This window comes from Trypanosoma theileri (genome assembly GCF_002087225.1).
Source record: "Trypanosoma theileri isolate Edinburgh chromosome Unknown TM35_Tth_12_V1, whole genome shotgun sequence".
Classification (NCBI taxonomy): Eukaryota; Euglenozoa; class Kinetoplastea; order Trypanosomatida; family Trypanosomatidae; genus Trypanosoma; species Trypanosoma theileri.
The window spans coordinates 316,588-337,132 of record NW_021639854.1 but is presented as its reverse complement, the minus strand read 5'-3'; the positions used below and the strand labels follow the sequence as shown (position 1 = coordinate 337,132).

The 20,545-nt window shown below is 38.2% G+C and overlaps 8 protein-coding genes across 8 annotated transcripts; all 8 read right to left on the bottom strand.

Annotated features, from left to right (window-relative positions):
• Positions 1–199: 199 nt before the first annotated feature.
• Positions 200–2,620, bottom strand: TM35_000122430 (SCY1 family protein kinase; the record flags this gene model as incomplete). The annotated part of the gene is made up of 1 exon (XM_029025218.1): positions 200–2,620. One exon carries the CDS (start codon positions 2,618–2,620, stop codon positions 200–202), a length of 2,421 nt encoding a protein of 806 aa, XP_028883534.1.
• Positions 2,621–3,095: 475 nt separating this feature from the next.
• TM35_000122420 (uncharacterized protein) lies at positions 3,096–5,084 on the bottom strand (the record flags this gene model as incomplete). The annotated part of the gene is made up of 1 exon (XM_029025217.1): positions 3,096–5,084. The coding sequence occupies one exon, from the start codon at positions 5,082–5,084 to the stop codon at positions 3,096–3,098; it is 1,989 nt and encodes a 662-aa protein (XP_028883533.1).
• A 527-nt stretch (positions 5,085–5,611) lies between these two features.
• Positions 5,612–7,249, bottom strand: TM35_000122410 (uncharacterized protein; the record flags this gene model as incomplete). Its single annotated transcript, XM_029025216.1, has 1 exon — positions 5,612–7,249. The coding sequence occupies one exon, from the start codon at positions 7,247–7,249 to the stop codon at positions 5,612–5,614; it is 1,638 nt and encodes a 545-aa protein (XP_028883532.1).
• Positions 7,250–7,825: 576 nt separating this feature from the next.
• On the bottom strand, positions 7,826–8,581 carry TM35_000122400 (uncharacterized protein; the record flags this gene model as incomplete). The annotated part of the gene is made up of 1 exon (XM_029025215.1): positions 7,826–8,581. The coding sequence occupies one exon, from the start codon at positions 8,579–8,581 to the stop codon at positions 7,826–7,828; it is 756 nt and encodes a 251-aa protein (XP_028883531.1).
• A 789-nt stretch (positions 8,582–9,370) lies between these two features.
• TM35_000122390 (uncharacterized protein) lies at positions 9,371–11,947 on the bottom strand (the record flags this gene model as incomplete). The annotated part of the gene is made up of 1 exon (XM_029025214.1): positions 9,371–11,947. The coding sequence occupies one exon, from the start codon at positions 11,945–11,947 to the stop codon at positions 9,371–9,373; it is 2,577 nt and encodes an 858-aa protein (XP_028883530.1).
• A 424-nt stretch (positions 11,948–12,371) lies between these two features.
• Positions 12,372–13,553, bottom strand: TM35_000122380 (uncharacterized protein; the record flags this gene model as incomplete). Its single annotated transcript, XM_029025213.1, has 1 exon — positions 12,372–13,553. The coding sequence occupies one exon, from the start codon at positions 13,551–13,553 to the stop codon at positions 12,372–12,374; it is 1,182 nt and encodes a 393-aa protein (XP_028883529.1).
• A 502-nt stretch (positions 13,554–14,055) lies between these two features.
• On the bottom strand, positions 14,056–15,249 carry TM35_000122370 (putative 2-aminoethylphosphonate:pyruvateaminotransferase- likeprotein,putative; the record flags this gene model as incomplete). The annotated part of the gene is made up of 1 exon (XM_029025212.1): positions 14,056–15,249. One exon carries the CDS (start codon positions 15,247–15,249, stop codon positions 14,056–14,058), a length of 1,194 nt encoding a protein of 397 aa, XP_028883528.1.
• Positions 15,250–15,804: 555 nt separating this feature from the next.
• On the bottom strand, positions 15,805–19,542 carry TM35_000122360 (putative serine/threonine-protein kinase; the record flags this gene model as incomplete). The annotated part of the gene is made up of 1 exon (XM_029025211.1): positions 15,805–19,542. One exon carries the CDS (start codon positions 19,540–19,542, stop codon positions 15,805–15,807), a length of 3,738 nt encoding a protein of 1,245 aa, XP_028883527.1.
• Positions 19,543–20,545: the final 1,003 nt, after the last annotated feature.

Below are 20,545 nucleotides of genomic sequence, written 5' to 3'. Positions count from 1 at the left end.
TTTTTATCCTTTCGTATATAATTTTATATAGAAAAGAACTTTTTTTTCTCTTTTTCTCCTTAAAAAAAAAAAAAAAGAACGAAACAAAGGAAAAAAAAACAGATCAAAACACAAGATATTCCTTCAATCACACTTTCCCACCCCCAATGTGTATATGAATATACATATATATGAGTTGTTGTTGTTGTTGTTGTCCTTTCTACGACAGTCGAGAGGCTCCGAGGCCCTTCTTGCGGAGTTTCATTGCGCGACTGCCAGACGCGGGTTCCATCGTGGAATTGGTGTCAACATGACGAGTGAGAGTTCTCTCTGCAGAGCGCATACTAGTAGCAGTAGTTGTTGCTGGTGTTCGTGTTTTCACAGGAGCAAAATCCACATCATTTCCCCACGGATCATCATCATCATCATCATCAAAATGGCTATTGTTTTTATCTTTACTGTTATCCTCAAGTTCTGATGTAACTGTTGGACTTGACATGGTGGTCTTTGTGGTAGTCGTATTAGTGAAGATGGGTACAGAGAGATTCTTCACATTACTCCCAGTATGAACACTAGCACCAGTAGCAAAAGAAGAAGTGGCTGTTGTTGTTGTACTAGTAGCATTAGTAGTAGTAGTAGTATTAGTACCAAAAGCAATGGTTGTTCCTCCTACAGGAGTGGTATCGGATTTATTTTCACTTGTATTTCCTCCCGCACCCCAACGCCATCCCCAGAATGAAGAAGAAGAAGCCGTTTTATTTTCATTATTATTACTATTGTTTTTGTCAGGTGTGGTATCGGTAGCTCCATTAACCCCAGAATTCGCCATAGATGTCTTTGCCTCTTTCACACTCTCTTCACTATTAAACACCTCTAATCGTTCAATGGCCCCACGTAAAGCCAATAATGCCGCCTGTCGGACTTCACCTACAGAATCCACAGTCAGTGGACCTACACCAGGCAACATCAATTCCGCAATATGTTGAGGTGTGAGATATTTAAGAGTTGATTGAAATGAACGAAGAGCCCCAACGCGACTGGGCACAAAAGGATCTCGCAACATTCGACCAAAGCCGTGAATGAGAATTTTAGATCGCTGCTCCGCTGGTATCATGTCGGCCATTAAACAAAGACCAATCGTGGCATTTGTGCGGATTGCACCTTCTTGATCTTGTTGGAGTTGTCCCACATACTTGGGTACATCATTTAAGAGAATTTTTTCCTGTAGATTTTTAGCAAATGACACGAGTGCCCGAATAGTATATTCCCGAATACCAGGAACTGGACTACTAAAACCAGAAACAAGCAAAGGCCAAATCTGATCATTAACAACATTGGCTGGTAATAAAGAGGCATACTCTGGGGCCCGCTGCAGTAAACGATATCGTACCATTCGATCTTGAGAAGCAAAGAGACTGACAAGAACAGGAGCCACATATGTGGCGTACTCTTCTGGAGAATTAGCCAAACGAGCGGCAATGCGAAGAACAGGATCAATCACAGCAGGTAAAGCCCCAAAATTAAAGGATGCTTGTAGTTTAGGAAGTACCAATCGCATACACGCCTTCTTGGGAAAGGTATCCACCACACTGCTGAGATGATCAAAAAAACGTTCTCGTTCTACATTATCTTTTAAAGATAATTCATCTAATGCCTGCATACACTTTACAAACTCACTTCCTACTATAAATGTACTATTACGTAAGAAACGATCCACATCATGTCTCATTTTTGGATTAGCCGTACAAAGTCCAACAAATCCACTTTGTAAAGTACGTGGTAGACTACGACATCCACGCATATCATTAGCCGTACATGAATTGGCTGGCATATTCTCTGGACGGCCAAGTACATCATAGATAAGACAAGCCAATCCCCACGCATCTGTATCTCCCACTCGTTGTTGTTGTTCTTGTTGATTTCCTCCATATGTGTGTAGAGTCTCCGGTGGACGTCTATATTCAGGCAGCCGGGCAGCATATCGATCATACATACTATGGGCCTCTCCAAATACACTAACCAATTCTAATCCAAACAATCGCCACTCACCACTGGGAAGAACATAAACTGATTCACAAGCCACATTCCCATGAATAAAGTTATTATGGTGTAGGGCAACGAGTGCAGTTCCAACAGTTTTAAGTCCTAAAGCAACACTTTCCAAAAAAGCATCATTATCATCTTCTTCCTCATCTTCATTCTCTTCAACACCATCACTACTACCTTTCTTATTGGTAGTGGTATAAGCAGATAACTTTGAATGGGAGTGTTGTTGGAGTACCGTACTAAGTGGTTCACATGGTTCTGTAGCGATGTAGATAGTTTCTTGATATTCCACCGCACCGCTACACCGAAGAAGACCTGGTAATAATAAACTCTTTGCACGTTTCATTGCATTTCGTGCCATCTCCTTTATACTCTCATCCGCCTTTGCTAAATTGATGGAGAATATAGTGACAGGTCGACCATTATCATCACTTACACCTGGACGCATGGTCCATGTGAGTGTTGAGGTTGTGGCTGTAATAGAAGAAACAGCAGCATTAGTGTTGTTGTTGTTATTATTATTATTATCACGTGCAGTGTATGGGAATCCCGGCACGGAGTCTGATAGACCAATTGCCTTCCACAAAAAAGACATAAGCAACTATCCTATGCAAATAATAATTATATATATATAAATAAATATATATTGGTATTTGTATATATATATTTTTCTTTTTTTTTTACCTCTCTGCTTTTGGTTCCTCTTCTTTGAATGTTTTCTATCTATTTTTTTTTTTTTCTTTTTTCTTTCTCTCTCCCGATCTTCTTGTTGAAAGAATTCGTCGGAACTGTTATTACTACTTCTACTATACAGTTCGACACGCTACCACACGCACACACACACACACTCTCTCTCTATCCCCTCTTTGTTGTTGACATTAAAAAAAAAAAGGAAAAAAAAGAGCATTCCCCTGCATTGATGTTAGGAAATAATATTTAAAATATCAACACCCAACACAGAATAATAAGAACAACAAGAAGAATAAAAATAAATAAATAAATAAATAAAAATAAAGAAGAAGCAAAGAAATGTGTATACACTCATTACTCACCTTCCCACTTGTAGAACTCTACACTTCCACTTCTTTATCCAATCCCACAGAGGCCTCATATGCTGCCCGTACTTCATTACACTTTTCCTGCTGTCGCTGCAGTAACTTTTGACTAATCGCAATCTGTTCTTTTATCGTTGTTGCTACTGGTGCGTATTTGGCAACAAATGTCTTCATTTCTTCTGTACGTTGTAATACTTCACTAAGTGCCGCATCCCCATTCGTTAATGCCTTTCGTAGTTTATTCAGTACGGAGGGGGAACTACTATTCCCTGTATCCGCATTATTCTTCTCTTCTTGTTCTTGTTGTAATTGTTTTCGCTTTCCCTCATACTTTTGAACAATGCGTTGATAATTGTTTAAAGCCTCCTGTTCCTCCGCCGTTAGTCCAGGCAGTGTGGCTGGCCATACAAATCCTTTTTGCATCTCCAACTCCATCAAAACACTTTCATTATTGTTATCCTTAACCTCATTATAATGACTATGGCGATTCATGTCATTATTATTATTATTATTATTATTATTATTATTATTATTATTATTATTATTATTAGCCCGTATAATTGTGTAGGTTCCTTCAGGTGCTAAGACCGCTAGAGCCTTTTCCGACTCCTGCAGTGCTTGTGATTCCTCTTCAATGGCTGCTTGTATGTGTTTTAGGCGTTCTATGCGTGTGAGTAGTTGTTTGCGTTGGGCAGCATAATCCCGTAGTGTTTCCTTTTCACGTTCAATACACTCTCGTAGGGCTTTTACTTCTTCTGCAGTCTCTGGGTCCTCTGCTAACTCTTCTTCTCCCACTTTTTCTATGAATTCCTGTATCATCCCATTATCATTACTGTTAGAACTTTCTTTTGCTTCTATGTCCCCTTCACTTTTACCATCACCCATACTGTCATTATCCTTATTATTATTATCATTACTCAAATCTCCCATATTCGACTTGCTGATGATGTCATCTGGTGGTGGTGGTGGTGAAGAGGAAATATCATCACTCTCCAAACCGTGTCTCTTTAGAATCGATTTAAGATAATGTATACACTTCATCATTACCTCTATCTCTGATTTTTTCTCTTTGATGATACGTTTATTACTCTCTAACTCATTTGTAAGAGTCTCTTGTTGTAATTGTTGATCTTCTAAACTTGAAGTTCGTACTTCAATCAAACGTCGTCGTTCCGCCTCTACCCGTTCCGTGACGTGAGAAAGCCACGCCAGTTCTCCACTTAACTCCACATATTGTTGTTGTAATTGTTTTCTCTGCTTCTCTTCTTCACTCTCTTGTTTTCCTTCTTCTCTTTTATTCTGTATATCGGAGACAAACTTTATGATCTTTTCTTTTCCTGGAACTCGTCTCAAACGACTTTGGGCGATTATTTCCTCTTCATTCTCTGCGGCATTACGTGCATGTGCCGCCTCTACATCATCATCATACTGTGCTAATGTGTAGTCTCTACGTAGAAAGTGAACACTCTTCTCCTTCTTTTTCATATCATTTCCCTCTATATCCTCCACTACTACTTCTATCCCAGACTCGAATGAAGTAGTACAGTTATCATTACACGGCTCATTATTTCCCGTAGGAATAGGTGTAGGAGTCGCATTTGTATGATCTTCACTTGTTGTTGAGTGAGAAGAAACATTACAGGTGTGATGATTATCATTATCACTCATCTCCACATCTACAGCAATATTTTCTTCTGGTGCTAATGTAGGAACTGTTCCTGTTTCCATCTCTACTACACGCCTCACGGCCCGCTTAGTCTCCTCCTCACGTGTGAGTTCTAACGGAAAGAGTCCTAAACGTCCCTTTCCCTCTACAATAGCCCACAATGATGATGATCGCATATTATTATTGTTGTTGTCTGTTTCTGTTCCCTTCACTATTGCCATGGCGGATCCCCGGCGCACTACACGCAGTCGATCCCCCGGCTGAGTTTTTAAATACGCATCCGGGAATGGAGACTCCGCTGGGGGAATATACGGGAAGGCCACAATACGCCAAGACATTGTTATTATTATTATTATTATTATTATTATTATTATTATTCTTTGTTTTTGTTTTTTTCTTTTTTTGAATTTGTATGTATATGTAAGTGTATGTGTGTGTATCTATTCAAGCAGAAAGAAAGAAAGAAAAGATAATAAAATAATAACGAAAAATTAAAAAAAAAAAAAACCGTTAAAGCAATGATTAACATATAGGAGAAGGAAACAGAGAGAGAGAGAGAGAGAGTGAGAGAAGGAAAAAAGGCTCATGTATATCGTACTTCTTCTCTTATTATTGGGAAATGACTGTATGTGATAATCACGAATGGAATATTGTGAAATGTGATGTCTGAATGAATCTTTTTTTCTTCTTCTCCTTTTTATTGCAGGATTTTTAAACGATGTACTTTCCCAAAATGTTTTCTTTTTTTTTTTTTCTCTTTCACTTTTGCCTTTATTTTCTTCATTGCTTCTTCTTCCTCACGTCTTCTCAACAGCCAAGAAAAAATAAAAGAAGAAGAAGAAAAAAAAGATCATTATCATCATCATCATTCCTTTGGCCGGGTTTCCCCACATGTACAGACCACCTTCTCTCTATAGTTCTGCCGATGGCACTTCAGACAATACCAATCCCCACGTGACCAGAAGGAAAGCACATCGGAGCGAATCCCATCAACGGCGGGCAGTTGACACACCTGACAGCGTACATCACTGCAGCGATTCACCTTATGGCAGGCACACCGCCAATGTTGTCCATTATTCACAGACTGATGATGCCACTGAAGACCACAGGACTCACATGAACTTTGTCCATGCACAATACGAGCCACCTTTAAAGCCGTTTCTTTCTTTTTCGAGTTATTTTCATTTCCATTTCCATGTGTGGATGTTGTTGTTGTTGTTAAGGTTCCACCTTGACGTTCCAAAGCCACTACATGCCGTGAGGCCTTATTCACATGTTCACAACCCTCACAGTACCAATTCGTTGTGTGTGCAAAGTCCCACACACGCAGTAGTTCCTCCAACGTTTTATTTTGCGCCACCCGCCGTGGGAGTCGACATCGTGTGCAGGAGACCACAGCGGCATTACTGACTTGCCCGCAGGCGCAGAGCCACGCGTCACTGCGAGTGGAGGCCGTCGCCCCGTGCAGAGAAGCCCGACAGGCCCCACACCGCAGTTCCGGTGCCAGTCGTGGAAAACAATTATGTAATCCAAAGATACGAGTGGTGTGTACACGATCAGTGGGTTCTGAACCATACATTTGTGCATTCGAGAGTTGTTGAGAGGACTTACATGAGGGACAAATAACACTGAAATCAAATCTCTCTCGATGACAACTTTTACATTGAGATGACTGCAAAGCATTAGACTCCGCACATCCACCACAACGCCAACGTGAAACTCGATTGCGAGTGACGATTACAGAACCAACAGCCGCTCGTTGAATCTCCGCCGGCACGCGTTCATGATGGACCACCCGCAGTTCCACCTCCACACTCCGCTGCACCCCACAACAACGACAAACCACATCCCGATCAAAGTTAAACTCACAACATTTACTGCAGAACCACGTGAGGGGATTCTCACGCCAGCGGGATACAGCCGCAGCGGCATCATGGCGAACGGTATAGCAGTGATCACACACAGAACGAGAGCGGTGCGGCATACACTGCAGACAGACACCACACACCCAACCACCACTCGACACCGCCGCCGATCCCTCTTCTGTTAACTCCACTTGCCGTAATGAAGAGAGTTGATCCGCCGTTAAGGGACGCGGCTGTAGGAGTAATCCACTCTCCAGCAAACTCGTACTACTACCAGGATTACTTACATTACACTCTTCAGGAGTGGAGTAAAATGCCGATTCCTTTTCCTGGGCTCGGCGTATATCGTGTCCACCATTAGGAGCTCGTGTGTTAAATTCAATGTCATCCACTGGCCACGGTGGGAGTTCAACCACAGTAGTAGTAGCAGTAGCAGAAGAAGGAGTTGCAGTTGTTTTGTTTGTTGTTGTTGTTGTTTCTCTATCATTATACCATGCGCTACGCAGAGAGGGAGAAATAAAACTCGGCTCATCTTTGCTGTGAAGATGTTCAGGGGGAACCACAACACGTCCTGTGAAGTGACGCCAGAGTAACAAAGCGCCATATCCACTATAAACAGAGAGGGTCCATCGTCGCATTGATTGATGTTCTTTATTCAATATATATATATATATTATATTTTTTCGTTTCAATGCCCTCGAGTGTTGAGCTACAACCACAGTTTCTCATAAATGTACAGAATAAAAAAACAAAAACAAAGGAGTAATAGGAAGAACCAAGGGAAATAAAAAGAAAGAAAGGAATATATATAATAAAATAAGGCACATACAAAGGATACAACAACAAGGAAAGAGAGTAAAATTATCATGGTGTAACAAATACGATTTTCGTTATTTGAACAACAGAATGATAATATGATGCAAACTACAGTATTAGTATTAGTAGTTGTAGTTGTAGTTACTGTAGTTGTAATACGACGAGTAAAAAAAATCAATATGCATACGTCAGGAGTGAAAAAAAAATAGGGTAATGTATATAGCTCCTGAATGAAAAATCCAAGAAACCATACATATACCCTGAAGAAATAAACTAAAAATACAACCAGAAAAGAAAATAATAATAATAATAATAATAATAATAATAATAATAATAATAATAATAAAAGCAAAGAAAAAAAAAAAAACACCTGGTTTCTACTGTCTGCCTTTCTCTCTTCACTCCGGAGGTGGCGGCGGTGGTGGAATATCATCATCATCAGTATCACTACTAACATCACTTTCATCATTATCATCCCCGTCTTCTTCCTCTGGTGGAGGTGGTGGCGGTGGTGGTATATCATCATCATCACTGTTATTGTTATTACTGTCTTCATCTGAAGAAACATTCTCATCATTACTACTCTCTTGTTCACTTCCTACTTCTTCTTCCATCGCTGGAGGAGGAGGAGGAGGTGGTGGTGGGGCTATAGAATCATCATATTTCTCTTCATCCACATTCTCTTTTTCTTCACTCTTCGCATTCGTTGAAGAGACCCCGCGTGGTAACTCTATACCCTGCATGGCCAGTCGCAACATCTTCTCTCTGTGTTCCTCCAATGCCTTTACTTTCGCCTCCTTAAAGGCCGCCTTACGTTCTTCTTGTTTGTTTTTACTGTGAATAGCACTCTCTGGAAGAATGCGGAGATGCGGTGCGAGAAGATCAATCTCCACTTCATCATGACTGCCCATGATGAGACGTTCACGTGGGAAGTGAATGGCCCGTTGACTCTTCGCAGCACTCATCACACTTGAAAGGCGCTCCTGAAATAAATCCCGCAGGGTCTCATCCACGTAGACATCACCCCACGTGAGAATTCGTGGACCCGCCGCTGTTGTTGTTGTTGTTGATTTGTGTAATGATTGAGAGACTCGCTGCAGCTCACGTAGTAGGACGTCCACATCAGCGTTTGTATCGATAATAACTTCTACCATTTGTATTTTTTTTATTTTTTTCAAAAGAGCACGATATTAGTTTTACAATAATATAAATAAATAATATAAATATAAATCTCTGATACTCCCCTTTTTTTTCTCTCTTTTTTTCCTTTTTTTTTTTTTTTTTACAACTCCTGAGGTTCTCTGAATTCCTATTCGTTCAGACTGGCCTATCCCTTTACAGTAGAAGTAAGCACATATAAACCATCAAGAAAGTAAAAAGAATAAAAAAAAAAAGAAACGTAAAAGAGTTAAACATCAAAAAGAACAAGAGAGAAGGAGACAGAGAGAACACCAGAAAAATAAAATATAAAAGAAAAAGACTTCTATTTTTTTTTTTCGCATTTCTTATCCAAACTGTCTATTACAGCAAAAATACTCATCCCCTTTTTTCTCCGGCAAACATCCGCATTCACTTATCGAAAGAGACAATACAAACCGGTTGCTGTGGTGTAAACCACTAGGAAAGAAAGAACGAAAAAAAAAAAAAAAAAAAAAAACGCAATAAGTAACAAAGGACACATTACTCTCTCTCTCTCTCACTATATATATATACGTTGCTCTCACTATTAACTTTTACACTGTAATTTACAAAAAAAAAAAAAAGCCTCCTCCATTATTAAGAAAACGAATGAGGAAAAGACGGATAGCAGAGGAAGAGGGAGAGGGAAAAAGAAAAAAAAAAAAAGAAACACCAACGGGTACCAAAGAAAAAAAACGCAGTTGTGAAGAAAAAGAAAAAAAAATAAAATAACCGGCAGATATTAAAAACTCTGTAGGTGTTGTTTATACCAATCCGGCCTCTCGCAACTCCATAACAGCTTCTTTCACTCTACCATTACGAAGAAGTGACTGTGCATGCTTTTTCACCTCCTTTTCATGTTTTCTCTGCTCTCGAATGGTAGCATGCGGTTCACGTTTAACACTGCAGATATCATGCTGTTTGTATGGACCCCCACACCACTGACAAATGTACTTCCCACCTTTTTTTCCTAAAAGACGATCCCCACTTGATGTAGTAGTTGTAGTAGTTGTTGTAGTTGCTGTAAGAGCAAAACTACCACCTGTTGTGTTTGTTGTGGTTCTAGAAACAGATTCCATCGCCGGTGAGTAAATACGACGATAGTGTGATAGAGAGAGATTGGTTGATTGATATGGAGCTGGAGAGATGGGCCTACAGTTCTGTTCAGAGCAATTTTTCCAATTATTCACTTTTTCACCCGTTATCGTTCTTGGTGATGTTAATCTTGTTGGTGTTTTTACTCTTGTTGTTGTCATTACTGAGACTGGCTCTAAGACTGGCTGTAGTGAGAGTAGTGGTGATGGTGAGATTAGTCGATTAGAGTAACGTCCAAGATGTTTCTTCTTATTAAGTGTAAAATGACTACAAGAAGAAGAAATTTCCATATTGCGAGATGTATTTGTGGATTCATCCGCAGAACGGTGACAAGAGAATGATCGCATATTTGAAGACTCTGCATGTATGGCCGGTGGAAAAGAGACAAGACCTTCACGAGATTTACTCCGTGGTGTACAATATGTATTTCCAAGCCTCTTTGGAGTATTATTAGTTTTAGAAATATCAATCTCATTATTCTTTTGTCTCTTTCTTGCTTCTTCTTGTTCTTCTTCTTCTTCTTCTATTGCTGCTCTCTGAGAAATTAGTGATATATCTATTTTTTCCTTTTCCTCCTTCTTCTTTGATCGCGCAGAACTAGACTTATTTAAACTATTCATATCATTCTCTTCTTTTTTCTCTTTATTTCTCTTTTTTCCTTCTCCCCCCTCTGCCTCTTCTGCATTAAAATGATTACTGTTAACTGTATAAAGAGAATCCAATAACCCATTCTCAACTTCATTCTCTTTTCTTACTATTATTTCCAGTGGTGATCCAATTAGGAATATGTTTCCCACTCCCTTTTTCTGCAGTCTCTGTTGAGTGGATGTTAACTGCTGTGGAATGGGTATTGTTTCTGATGTCAATGCTAATACTTCTTCCCCACTCGTTAGAGTATCAGGGGAACTTTGGTGGCGGAAACTCATCACTGTATGTAGTGTCCCTTCTTCATTACTATCACCCATAGTGAAGAGACGAATATTATCAAGTTCGGTTGGGAAATCCTTTTGAACATCACCTTCCCCATCACATTTGATTTCAGTTGTTAACTCTGGTAATCTTTTTTCTTCCTTTTCTTCTTCTTTTTTTTTCTTTTTTTCATTCTTTGTTTCCATCATTCGTTTAACTTCAGAGGGAGAAGGTACTAGATTTGGTGGAAGTAAGCGAGAAACAACACTGTTCTTTTGTTTGGATGGTATTAATGCCGCTTCAGATCCACTCCCTCTTAACTTGCCTGTTGATGATATCCCTCTTTTTCTCTCCTCACTAGTGTTTGCAAAATTGGAGAAGTGTTGCGTAGAATTATTACGGCGAGCAGTCGTTATCTCTGTTGCCTTTACGGCGGGAGGAACACATTTAGATGATGGATGGGATACCATAGAGATACCATTTGTTTTCGTAGAAAGCGGAACCGAAACGGAGAACTCTGTAAAGTTTTCAGTTGTGGTTGTTGTGGTGTTGGCAGCGGATGATGATGACGAGGATGCTGATCTGTTTGAAGAAAATATTGAAGTGTTATTTACTATAGATGATGGATATTCATTTCCCACTTCAATAAATTGTTTACTAGGTGTTTTGGTTACCAGTGGTTTGTTTGCTTTTGAGATGGTTCTTGTTTCTGTTGTTGAGGATACTGGAGTGAAATTATTTTTCTTCTTATTTGTGGCTATATTCACAGAGCGACGGCGTTGCATCCATTCCCGTCTATTAAATGTAGCCGTCATACCATTTTCACTCATCATTGCAGGAGAAGCTATTCCTGTCTTTCCTTCTTCTCCTATTGTTAGTTGTAATTGTAATTGTTGTTGTTTTTGTTGTTTCTCTGGATTTCGTAATAATCGTTGTTGTTGTTGTTGTTTTAATAATATTGATAATAATGGCGATGATGGTTCTCTCCTTGATGTTGCGGGAGTCCCACAGACTGATGGAAAAGATAAGACATCTTCCTGTTCCAGTGGTCCATGTGCATTGTGTGGAGTACACTTGTGGAGGCCATTCTTATCATGTATGCTGACAACTCTGCCGCGGCTTTTACTAGAGTTATAATTATTATAATCACTTTTATTCTTCTTGTTATTATAATAATTATAATTATTATTGTTATTATTTGTATTTTTTTTACTATTCGTAGTAGTAGTAGTATTAATAGTAGTAGTATTCTTGATATTGTTGTGGTCTTGGAGAGTAATTGCGGTGTTTGAGTGGGAAACGGTATCACTAACACTCCTGGCACACGTTGCTCCCATTCCTTATCTTCAAGAACGGAGAATAACCCAACAAAGGCATCTTTTAAAAAAATAATAAAAAAAGTAAATAATAACAATAATAATAATAATAGGGTGAAAAGTAAAAAATTAAATAAAGAAATAAATTAAATAAAATAATAAATAAATAAATAAATAAATAAAAACAGAAATAGCAACATTAGAAAGGTAATATATATGTGTTATGAATAGGGAAAAGGAAGAAAAAAAGAAAAAGAAAAAAACTCATGTTTTATTAAATATCTTTTTTTTTCCTTTTTTTTATTTTTTCTCTTTGTTTTGTTGTTCGTCATTTCCAATCGAAACCGTAAGTCTATTATTATCCACAATACCATTACTGTTTACTATTATTATTAATTATAATAATTATATAGTTATAGTAGTAGTACTAGTAGTAGTAGTGGTATTACTCCACCTGTGAGGGGAGAGACATCCAAACTGCGATACGATCGGCCAACGCTGCCGCTGCTGTAATTAACGCCCTTCGCTCCTTCTTCAATGCGGTGCTATCACCCACAGGCGCCAAGTCCAACTGCACAATGAACTGCGTGAGTAACTCATCCGCCTCTATGGCCTTTTGATGAATACACTCCCGCAGTATATCCTCCGTTTCTTCCTCTGCAATCACAGGGTTACTAGACTGCCCCAGATCAGCACTTTTATTGGGTTTATCCCCTATAGTCGTAGTAGTAACAGCAACAGTATTAATAGTATTACCCTCATTCTGATCAATATTACCATTATTTATTTTCTCATTTATATTATTATTAGTAGTATTATTATTAATAGTTGTTGTTGTAGTTGTCGTTGTTGTAGTAGTGGTAGTAGTACTAATAGTATCTGTATTATTGATATTCGCACAACCCGTAGGAGAAATTAACGTTTTCTGTGAAAGTTTTCTCTTACGCCACTCTTCGCCCATACATTCCAGTTCAGACAACGCACGTAAAAGTGGGGCCTCATGTGTTCGCTCCACTCGCCGTTGAAACATACGGAATGCACTCTCCGTGGCATCTACAAAGTTAATATCATCATCATCTGCAACAGGTGTAGAGGTAAATAAAAACGGGCATGTACGCCCTTTATGATTCTTATTATTATTATTATTATTATTATTATTATTATTATTATTATTACTATTACCAGAGAAACAACATCCTTCATTTCTTTTCATTCCATCATCCGATCGGTTATCCACGATACGAAGAAAAGGTGGAAACCATGACCACTGTAGTTTCCAATTTGTGGATGTTTCTGAAGATGTTAAATTCCCTTTTTCTATTTGTTGTTGTTGTTTATTGTGTGGTTTTCTGCAAATACAATACTTATATCTAAACGCAATTCCCACCGCTGTTGTGAAGAGGAGTGCCGATATCATATATGGATGTGTACGGCACTGTAAACCCATCCAACGGCGTACACGTCGCAGAAGCAGAAGAATATCTTCTCCTGTACTTTGCTCAACATCCAAAATCACTTTTGTGGGTGTGCGTTGTGAAGAAGAAGTAGTAGAAGTGGAAGAAGGAGAGGCCTTTGACTCTGAAGACCGTGAGGTCTCGGATGTAAACAGGTTGAATGGACTCCACATCACCCCTAATAGTGAATATATATATATATATTTATATTTATATATATCTATAGATGTAGATGGGGGGTACAGTTAAGTCTTTCAATACTGTTTATATACCGTTGTGTAGAGTCTATATATATATATATATATATATAGACACACTTGCTGTATAATGTAGAGTGAAAAAAAAGGGAATGAGGTGAGAAGAGATGAATAAGATGAAGGGAATATGAAGAAAGAGAGAAAGAAAGAAAGAAAGAAAAAGAAGAGAAACAAAATAAAAAACAACCACCATAACGAAATATATATATATTTATTTATTTATACGTACGTGCCTTTTAATAAAGAAAAAGAAACAAAAGAAAAAAAAAATGGAATCCCAAACCATTTCGGTACTACTATTAATAATAATTATATTATTTCTCTTCTATAGTGCAAGCAAAAGGAGTATAGCAACAAACACTGATAAACACACATCTACACACAGAGAGAAATATATATATATTCTTGTACTCAAGGTTTAAGCTTTAAGTGAGACATTCATTCGCTTCAATACCACTCCAACAGCATCCATGAGAGCCACACAGTCTGGCATGTGAATATCACCAAGAGTACCAATACGAAAAGTATCTGCAAAGGATGCCTTTCCAGGATAAATTACAAATCCCTCTTCCTTTAATCCATCATAAAATTTTGTAAAATTCCAATTAGATACCTGTGGACTTTTAAAAGCCGTAATAATATATCCATAGGATGGCTTTGTATAATCCAGAAAAAGTTCAAATCCATATTCCTCTGTTATGCGTTTAACAATGTATGTATTCATCTCTTTATATCGCTTGGCCCGTGCCAACACACCACCTTCTGCTGCGTGTTCTTTCAATGCCTGATGAAAAGCCACAATTGCCTGCACGGGTGGTGTTTGATTGAATTGACCGCCACTCTTCTCCAGTCCATCCCATTGACTGACGATATCTAATGTAAAACTCGGTGAGTTTCCCCGACACTTCTCTAGTAATGATTTACGCGCCACTACTAGTGAAAAACCAGGAACACCTTGAATACATTTATTTGCAGAAGTGACCAATACATCACAGACATCAGGAACATGGAAATCCACCGCCCCAAATGAACTCATCGCATCCATGAGAATTGTCGCTTCTGGACGATAACGGCGAACCATATCACTAATCTCATGAATAGGATTAAACATTCCCGTACTGGTTTCACTATGAACCACACCCACGGCTGTGAGTGGACCAGAGAACTCACGAAGTTGAGCCTCAAATGCGGCAAGATTCATATCTACACCTTCTTCCCAATCAAATGTCATTAATTTCGCCCCTCCACGTTTCTTTACAATAGATGCCATTCGATAGGAATAGGCTCCATTGCGCAAAACCAAAAAAGCCCCAGTCTCTTGTGGAGATATAATACTGTTAATCACCGCCTCAATCCCCATCGTACCACTTCCCTGCATCGGCACACACGCCCAGTCCTTCTCGGGAGCAGCGGCGATCTTCAATACATCCCGTCGGAGTTCAGCCACGGATTGGAGAAAATCGTTATCACGACTGCCGTAATCGTCCATTTGGGCCGCACGAACAGAGGCTGAGGTGCAAAGTGGACCAGCTGTGAAGAGAATTCCATGTTTGCGGTTCACCCGCTGGGCATAATTACCAGTAGACATTTGCGCAATACGTCCCAATCGCATTAAAACTTTTCACACCGTTAAAGATCCTCTTGCTAAGATAATAATATACTCACAAACAAACAAGGAAAAAAAGTTTCCTTTTTCTTCTCACTCTCTTTGTTCTTTTTTTTTTTTGTTACTGTTTTTGATTTTTCCCTCTCCAGAGTAATACACTAGATGATAACACTTATAATGGTCCTAACTATACATATATATATATATATATATATATATATATATACAGGTCCAAAAAAAAAAAAAAGAAAAAACAGGTAAGAGAACAGATATATTACATACAAGTTAAATGAAGACGAGAGACGACCAAAAAGAAGAAAAGACAAAAAAAAAAGAAGAAATAACAGAAAAGAAAAAAACACATCAGCAAGAAATAAAAAAGTAAAAAAAAAAACACTCGTTCCGATTTTAAAAAACAAACAAACACATCATAGTGTGTCCTCACTCTTTCTCTCTCTCACAAACACAGACACACAAATGTATATAGATTTATATATATATATATATATATATATATATACATACGTATTCAGTCTCTTATTATTCCACCTTTTAAAGTCTCTACGGCATCACCATGCACAACTTAAGCCACGGCAACCCACCACGGCGCTTCCAATCACGCAACACATACTGCCAATCAGACCGCTCTGCAATTACCACAACATCACCCGCACTGTCAACATACCGCAGACAAAGCGACTCCGCATCCATTTTCTCCGCCTCGCTATTCACATCCAACGGGAAGAGCAACACATAATCAAGTCCACCAGACCTCAACGCTGCCATTACACGTCGTACAAGACCGCTCAAATGTGTACGCTGATGAATAGGGCGAAGTGCAAGATGCAATGGCAATACCAATCGACCAGAAATCTGTTCAACATTACTATCAGTATTATTGGGATGAGTATTAGTATTAGTATTAGTAGTATTATCAGCTGAAGGATGCACATCTGTTTCAGAGCGCACAATACACAGTGTAACGGGTACATCATCCTCACAAGACCTGTTATTATCATTACTACTACTACTACTACTACTACTACTACTACTACTATTACTACTGCTAGTAATAAAAGTACTCGTACTAGTAGTAGAACTAGTAGTAGAAGAAGTAGTATCAGTATTATAACTACCATCAGTACTCGTACTAGTAGTATCGCTATCGTCACTTTTACTTTTGCTGAAATCAAGGAGTTCGGGTGGGTTTGCCAGCCAATGCGCACGGCGTGAGGCCACTGCGGCGGCATCCTTTGCGATGCGCAGTACCTCCTTTGTGACCATAGTCTGTTGCAATTTGCTGCGGGCAGAAAGTGGTTGGCAAACAGAATCCGTTAGACGATTTAATCGATCTCGAAAAATCGTTGTCTTATCAAAAAGAGAATCATTATTATTGTTATTATAACTATTATTAATATTATTACTAATACTACTATTAGGAGTATTAGTAATAGAGACGGCTGCTGCTTCTTTTGGTGAGGTTCTTGGTGTTGTTGTTGCTTTTGCTGCTGCTGTTGTTGCTGCTGCTGACATTTCTGTTCCTCTTGTTCGCATGGCTGCTGCCAAAGATAAGGGATTCTGCGTTACTGAGAGTGACGATGGTGGATCTACACTACTATCCATCACGGTATCTTCCTGTTGTTGTAATGTCATTGCAAGTCGTTTGGCATTAAAAGACTTTGCGTATAATTCATTTAATTCCGCCCGCATGCGTAAACCTTCGGCCTCACGAGCCGCATACTCCTCTCGCATCTTTTTTAGTCGCCACTGTCGCTGTACATAACTGGACATAATTTTCTTACGCAACATCGCCTCTAATGTCTCTGTTGAAAGCCCTTGACATCTACCCACAACTACAGAAGCACCAGCAGAAGATAACTGTTGTTGTTCTTCTTCTTTTTCTTGTTCTTCTTCTTTATTATTATTATTATTATTATTATTATTATTATTATTATTATTATTATTATTATTATTACTGTTATTATTAAGGCAACTTGTCGACATCTGCAGAGAACTAGATGGTACAGAGAGACGTCTCAGTACTTCTGCTGCAGCTGCTGTAGCAGAGGTGGCCACAGCCTCTTTATTACATTCTTTCCGAGTCAAAAACTCCTCTTCCTCATTTATTATTGTTTTTACTGTTCTTGTTGTTGATGATGATACTGTTGTGTTTGTGGTGTTTGTGGTTGTTGTTAAGATTGTCTGTTGTTCCTTTTGAGAGAAACTGGGATCATGACATGTGTGATGAGTAGAGGCTCGACGTCTATTATGTGGAGATACTAATGAGAAATGATCCTCATCTGGCCAATCTACACATACCACATCATCATCATATCCTTCTCGTAGACTTAATGAAAAGAATGCATCTGCATGCCGCAGCCATGGTATACGTTCAATTGTCTCTGATACTACTTGACGAGTAGCGGATCGCATGGCAAGATCCAAATCTACTATCATCATATTATTATTATTATTATTATTATTATTATTATTATTATTATTATTAGTGTTATTATGACTACTAGAATGTGTTGTTAACTCTACAGACTCTCCTATACGACCACTACATCCTTCTCCTTCTCCTTCTCTTCCTCCTTCTTTTAAAGCGGATGGTGTTAGGAAAGACACTGATGATGATGATGAGATTGGACGTGATGCTGCCTGAATGACATCATCTCGTCTATCTGCTGGCGTCATTTCAAGTAACGCCTCATAAGAGGCACTCACACGACTGGCTAATAAGATTCCAGCTTCTACATTCTTATTTGAATTACATAAACTACTCATATGATCGGTGATGAGTAAAAGAGATGTATGGTGTCCCTCAATATGATTACTAACTGCAGCTCCTTCTTCTTCTTCTTTTTGTTCTTCTTCGTCTCGTTCTTGTACTTCTTCATTATATCTAGAGGAATGTAAAGAGTATAAATGACGTTCTTCTGCGGATACTGATGGAGAGCGTGATGGATTCATAATAAAGAATTCCCGTAATAACTGTGCTGCCGAGGGACGTTTAACGGGATCCACTATCAACATACGCTCCACTAAGGCTACAACCAATCGATGTAATGTCTCCTCTTGTGCTGAGAAAGCACTACCATACATTTTTTCTAATTCTTCCTGTTGTGTAGATGAAAAGATGTGTGGACGGTGTAATGCCTCTCTATCATATTCTCCTTCCGTAACGACGTGAATTTGTGCTAATACATTATCCGCCGCAAAGGGAAGTTTCATACAATACATCTCATATGTTAATACCCCTAATGCCCAGACATCTGCATTAAAGGAGTACGTTTCGCCTAGACAAAGTTCTGGACAAAGATAAAAAGGAGTTCCAATAAATGTAGTAGCCATTGGATCTGTGATGTTAACAAGTCGACTAACTCCAAAATCACCTATTTTCACCATACCCGTCTTTGATAAATAGATATTGGCTGGTTTTATATCTCGATGAATAATATAACAACTGTGTAGATAAGATAAGGCTTCCAAACATTGACGTACGATATCTGTAATTCGATAGGACTCTATCCATGTAGGGGTTGATATCTTTTCTCCTAATGATAATGATAATGATGATGATAATAATAATAATCCATTACTGTTGTTAAGTCTATTTCTACTTCCAGCTTCCCATACATCTCTAGATCTCCGCATACTATTCTCCTTCTCTCCTCGTTCCTGTAATCGACTCCATGGTCGCTGACTCTTTCCATTTTTTCTCTCTTCTTCTCCTTCTCCTTCTCCCTCCTCTCCTACACAGTCGCGAAGAAGTGTTGCCAAATCTCCACCCTCCGCATATTCCGCCACCAAACACAATTGTTTCTCATCATCAATAAAACTTTCAATGTACTGCAGTATATTTGAATGGCGAATATGTCGAAGAATCGCTACTTCATTCATCGCGAGGGTAATCTCCTTATCGGTGAGGGTCTGCAAAGGCACCACTTTCACTGCCACTGTCTGTTGATACCATGGACTGCTGGGGAGCATATCGTGACTGAGAAAGACACTGCCAAAACTCCCACTTCCAATCTGATAACGGCGTGGAAATCGATTCCACTGTGAAATACCTTCACTTTCTTTCCCAGTGTAACTATCATTGTAAACATCATTATCATCATAAGCCGCACCATCATTCTGATGATGATGATGATTATTATTATTATTATTATTATTATCCTCATTGCCAGTCATCATAGTAGTAGAAGGAATACGGGCAGGAGGAGGAAAACTATCCTTCGAGTGAGAAGTACTGCACATTAACGTACTCTTCCCCGTAGGGAGATTGTGATACATTCAATGAAACTCTATACATGCTGATGGATATAAATATACATATATAGTGTTAACCACGTGGAAGGTAATTAAAAAATAGAAATAAGTATAAAAAAAAAGGAAAGAAAGTAAAGATAATAATAATAATAATAATAATAAAGCAGTAAAATAGATAATTGATAAAGTTAAGATGTATTCATTGTGATTTCTATTAAATCATATATACACCTATTTATTTATTTATTTATTTATTTTAGTCCTCTACAGAACTCTGTATATATATATATATATATATATATACGGCTTTGTGTAAACCTGTACACGTATAAGTGTAGATTAATAATATTAATAGTTCTTTTCTTTTTTCTCTTTTTTCTTCTTCACTGGTATTCATATAGCAGTTCCCTCTCGTTCATTCCATTCTACAAAGAAGAAGGAAGATGGAAAACACAATAACCATCATCACAGTATCAGAAACAATAACACACACAGAAATAATAATAAAAAAAACACAATCAACGATAAATATATAGTCCACGTTATGTATTATATGAAAAGAAATACACTGACAATAAAAAAAAAGACAGAGAAAATAATAACAGATAAATAGATAGATTTGATTAGATAAGCATATAAATATACATGTATACCATCTCTATCTTTCATCTGAAATCATTTCATCCGACCGCATCCGAAAAAAAAAAGAAAAAAACAAGTAACATCACACACTCCCACGTAAAGGAGAGTAAGATGGGAAAACAACAGAAAACAAAAAAAAAAAAAGCAACTCTCCGAATAAAAAAAACAAAAAAAAAAAGATCAACTGTAAAAATTAGAAGAATATATATTTAAAATATCAACTGGTTATTATCACTGGTTGAACCTTCAACCACATTTTCTTCCATGTTTTGTTATTGTTTTTGTTGTTGTTTTTTTTTTCTTTTTTCCCTTTTTTTTTCTCTTTTCTGCTTCAGCCATCGTAGTAACCCGACAATGACATTATATATATATATATATATATATA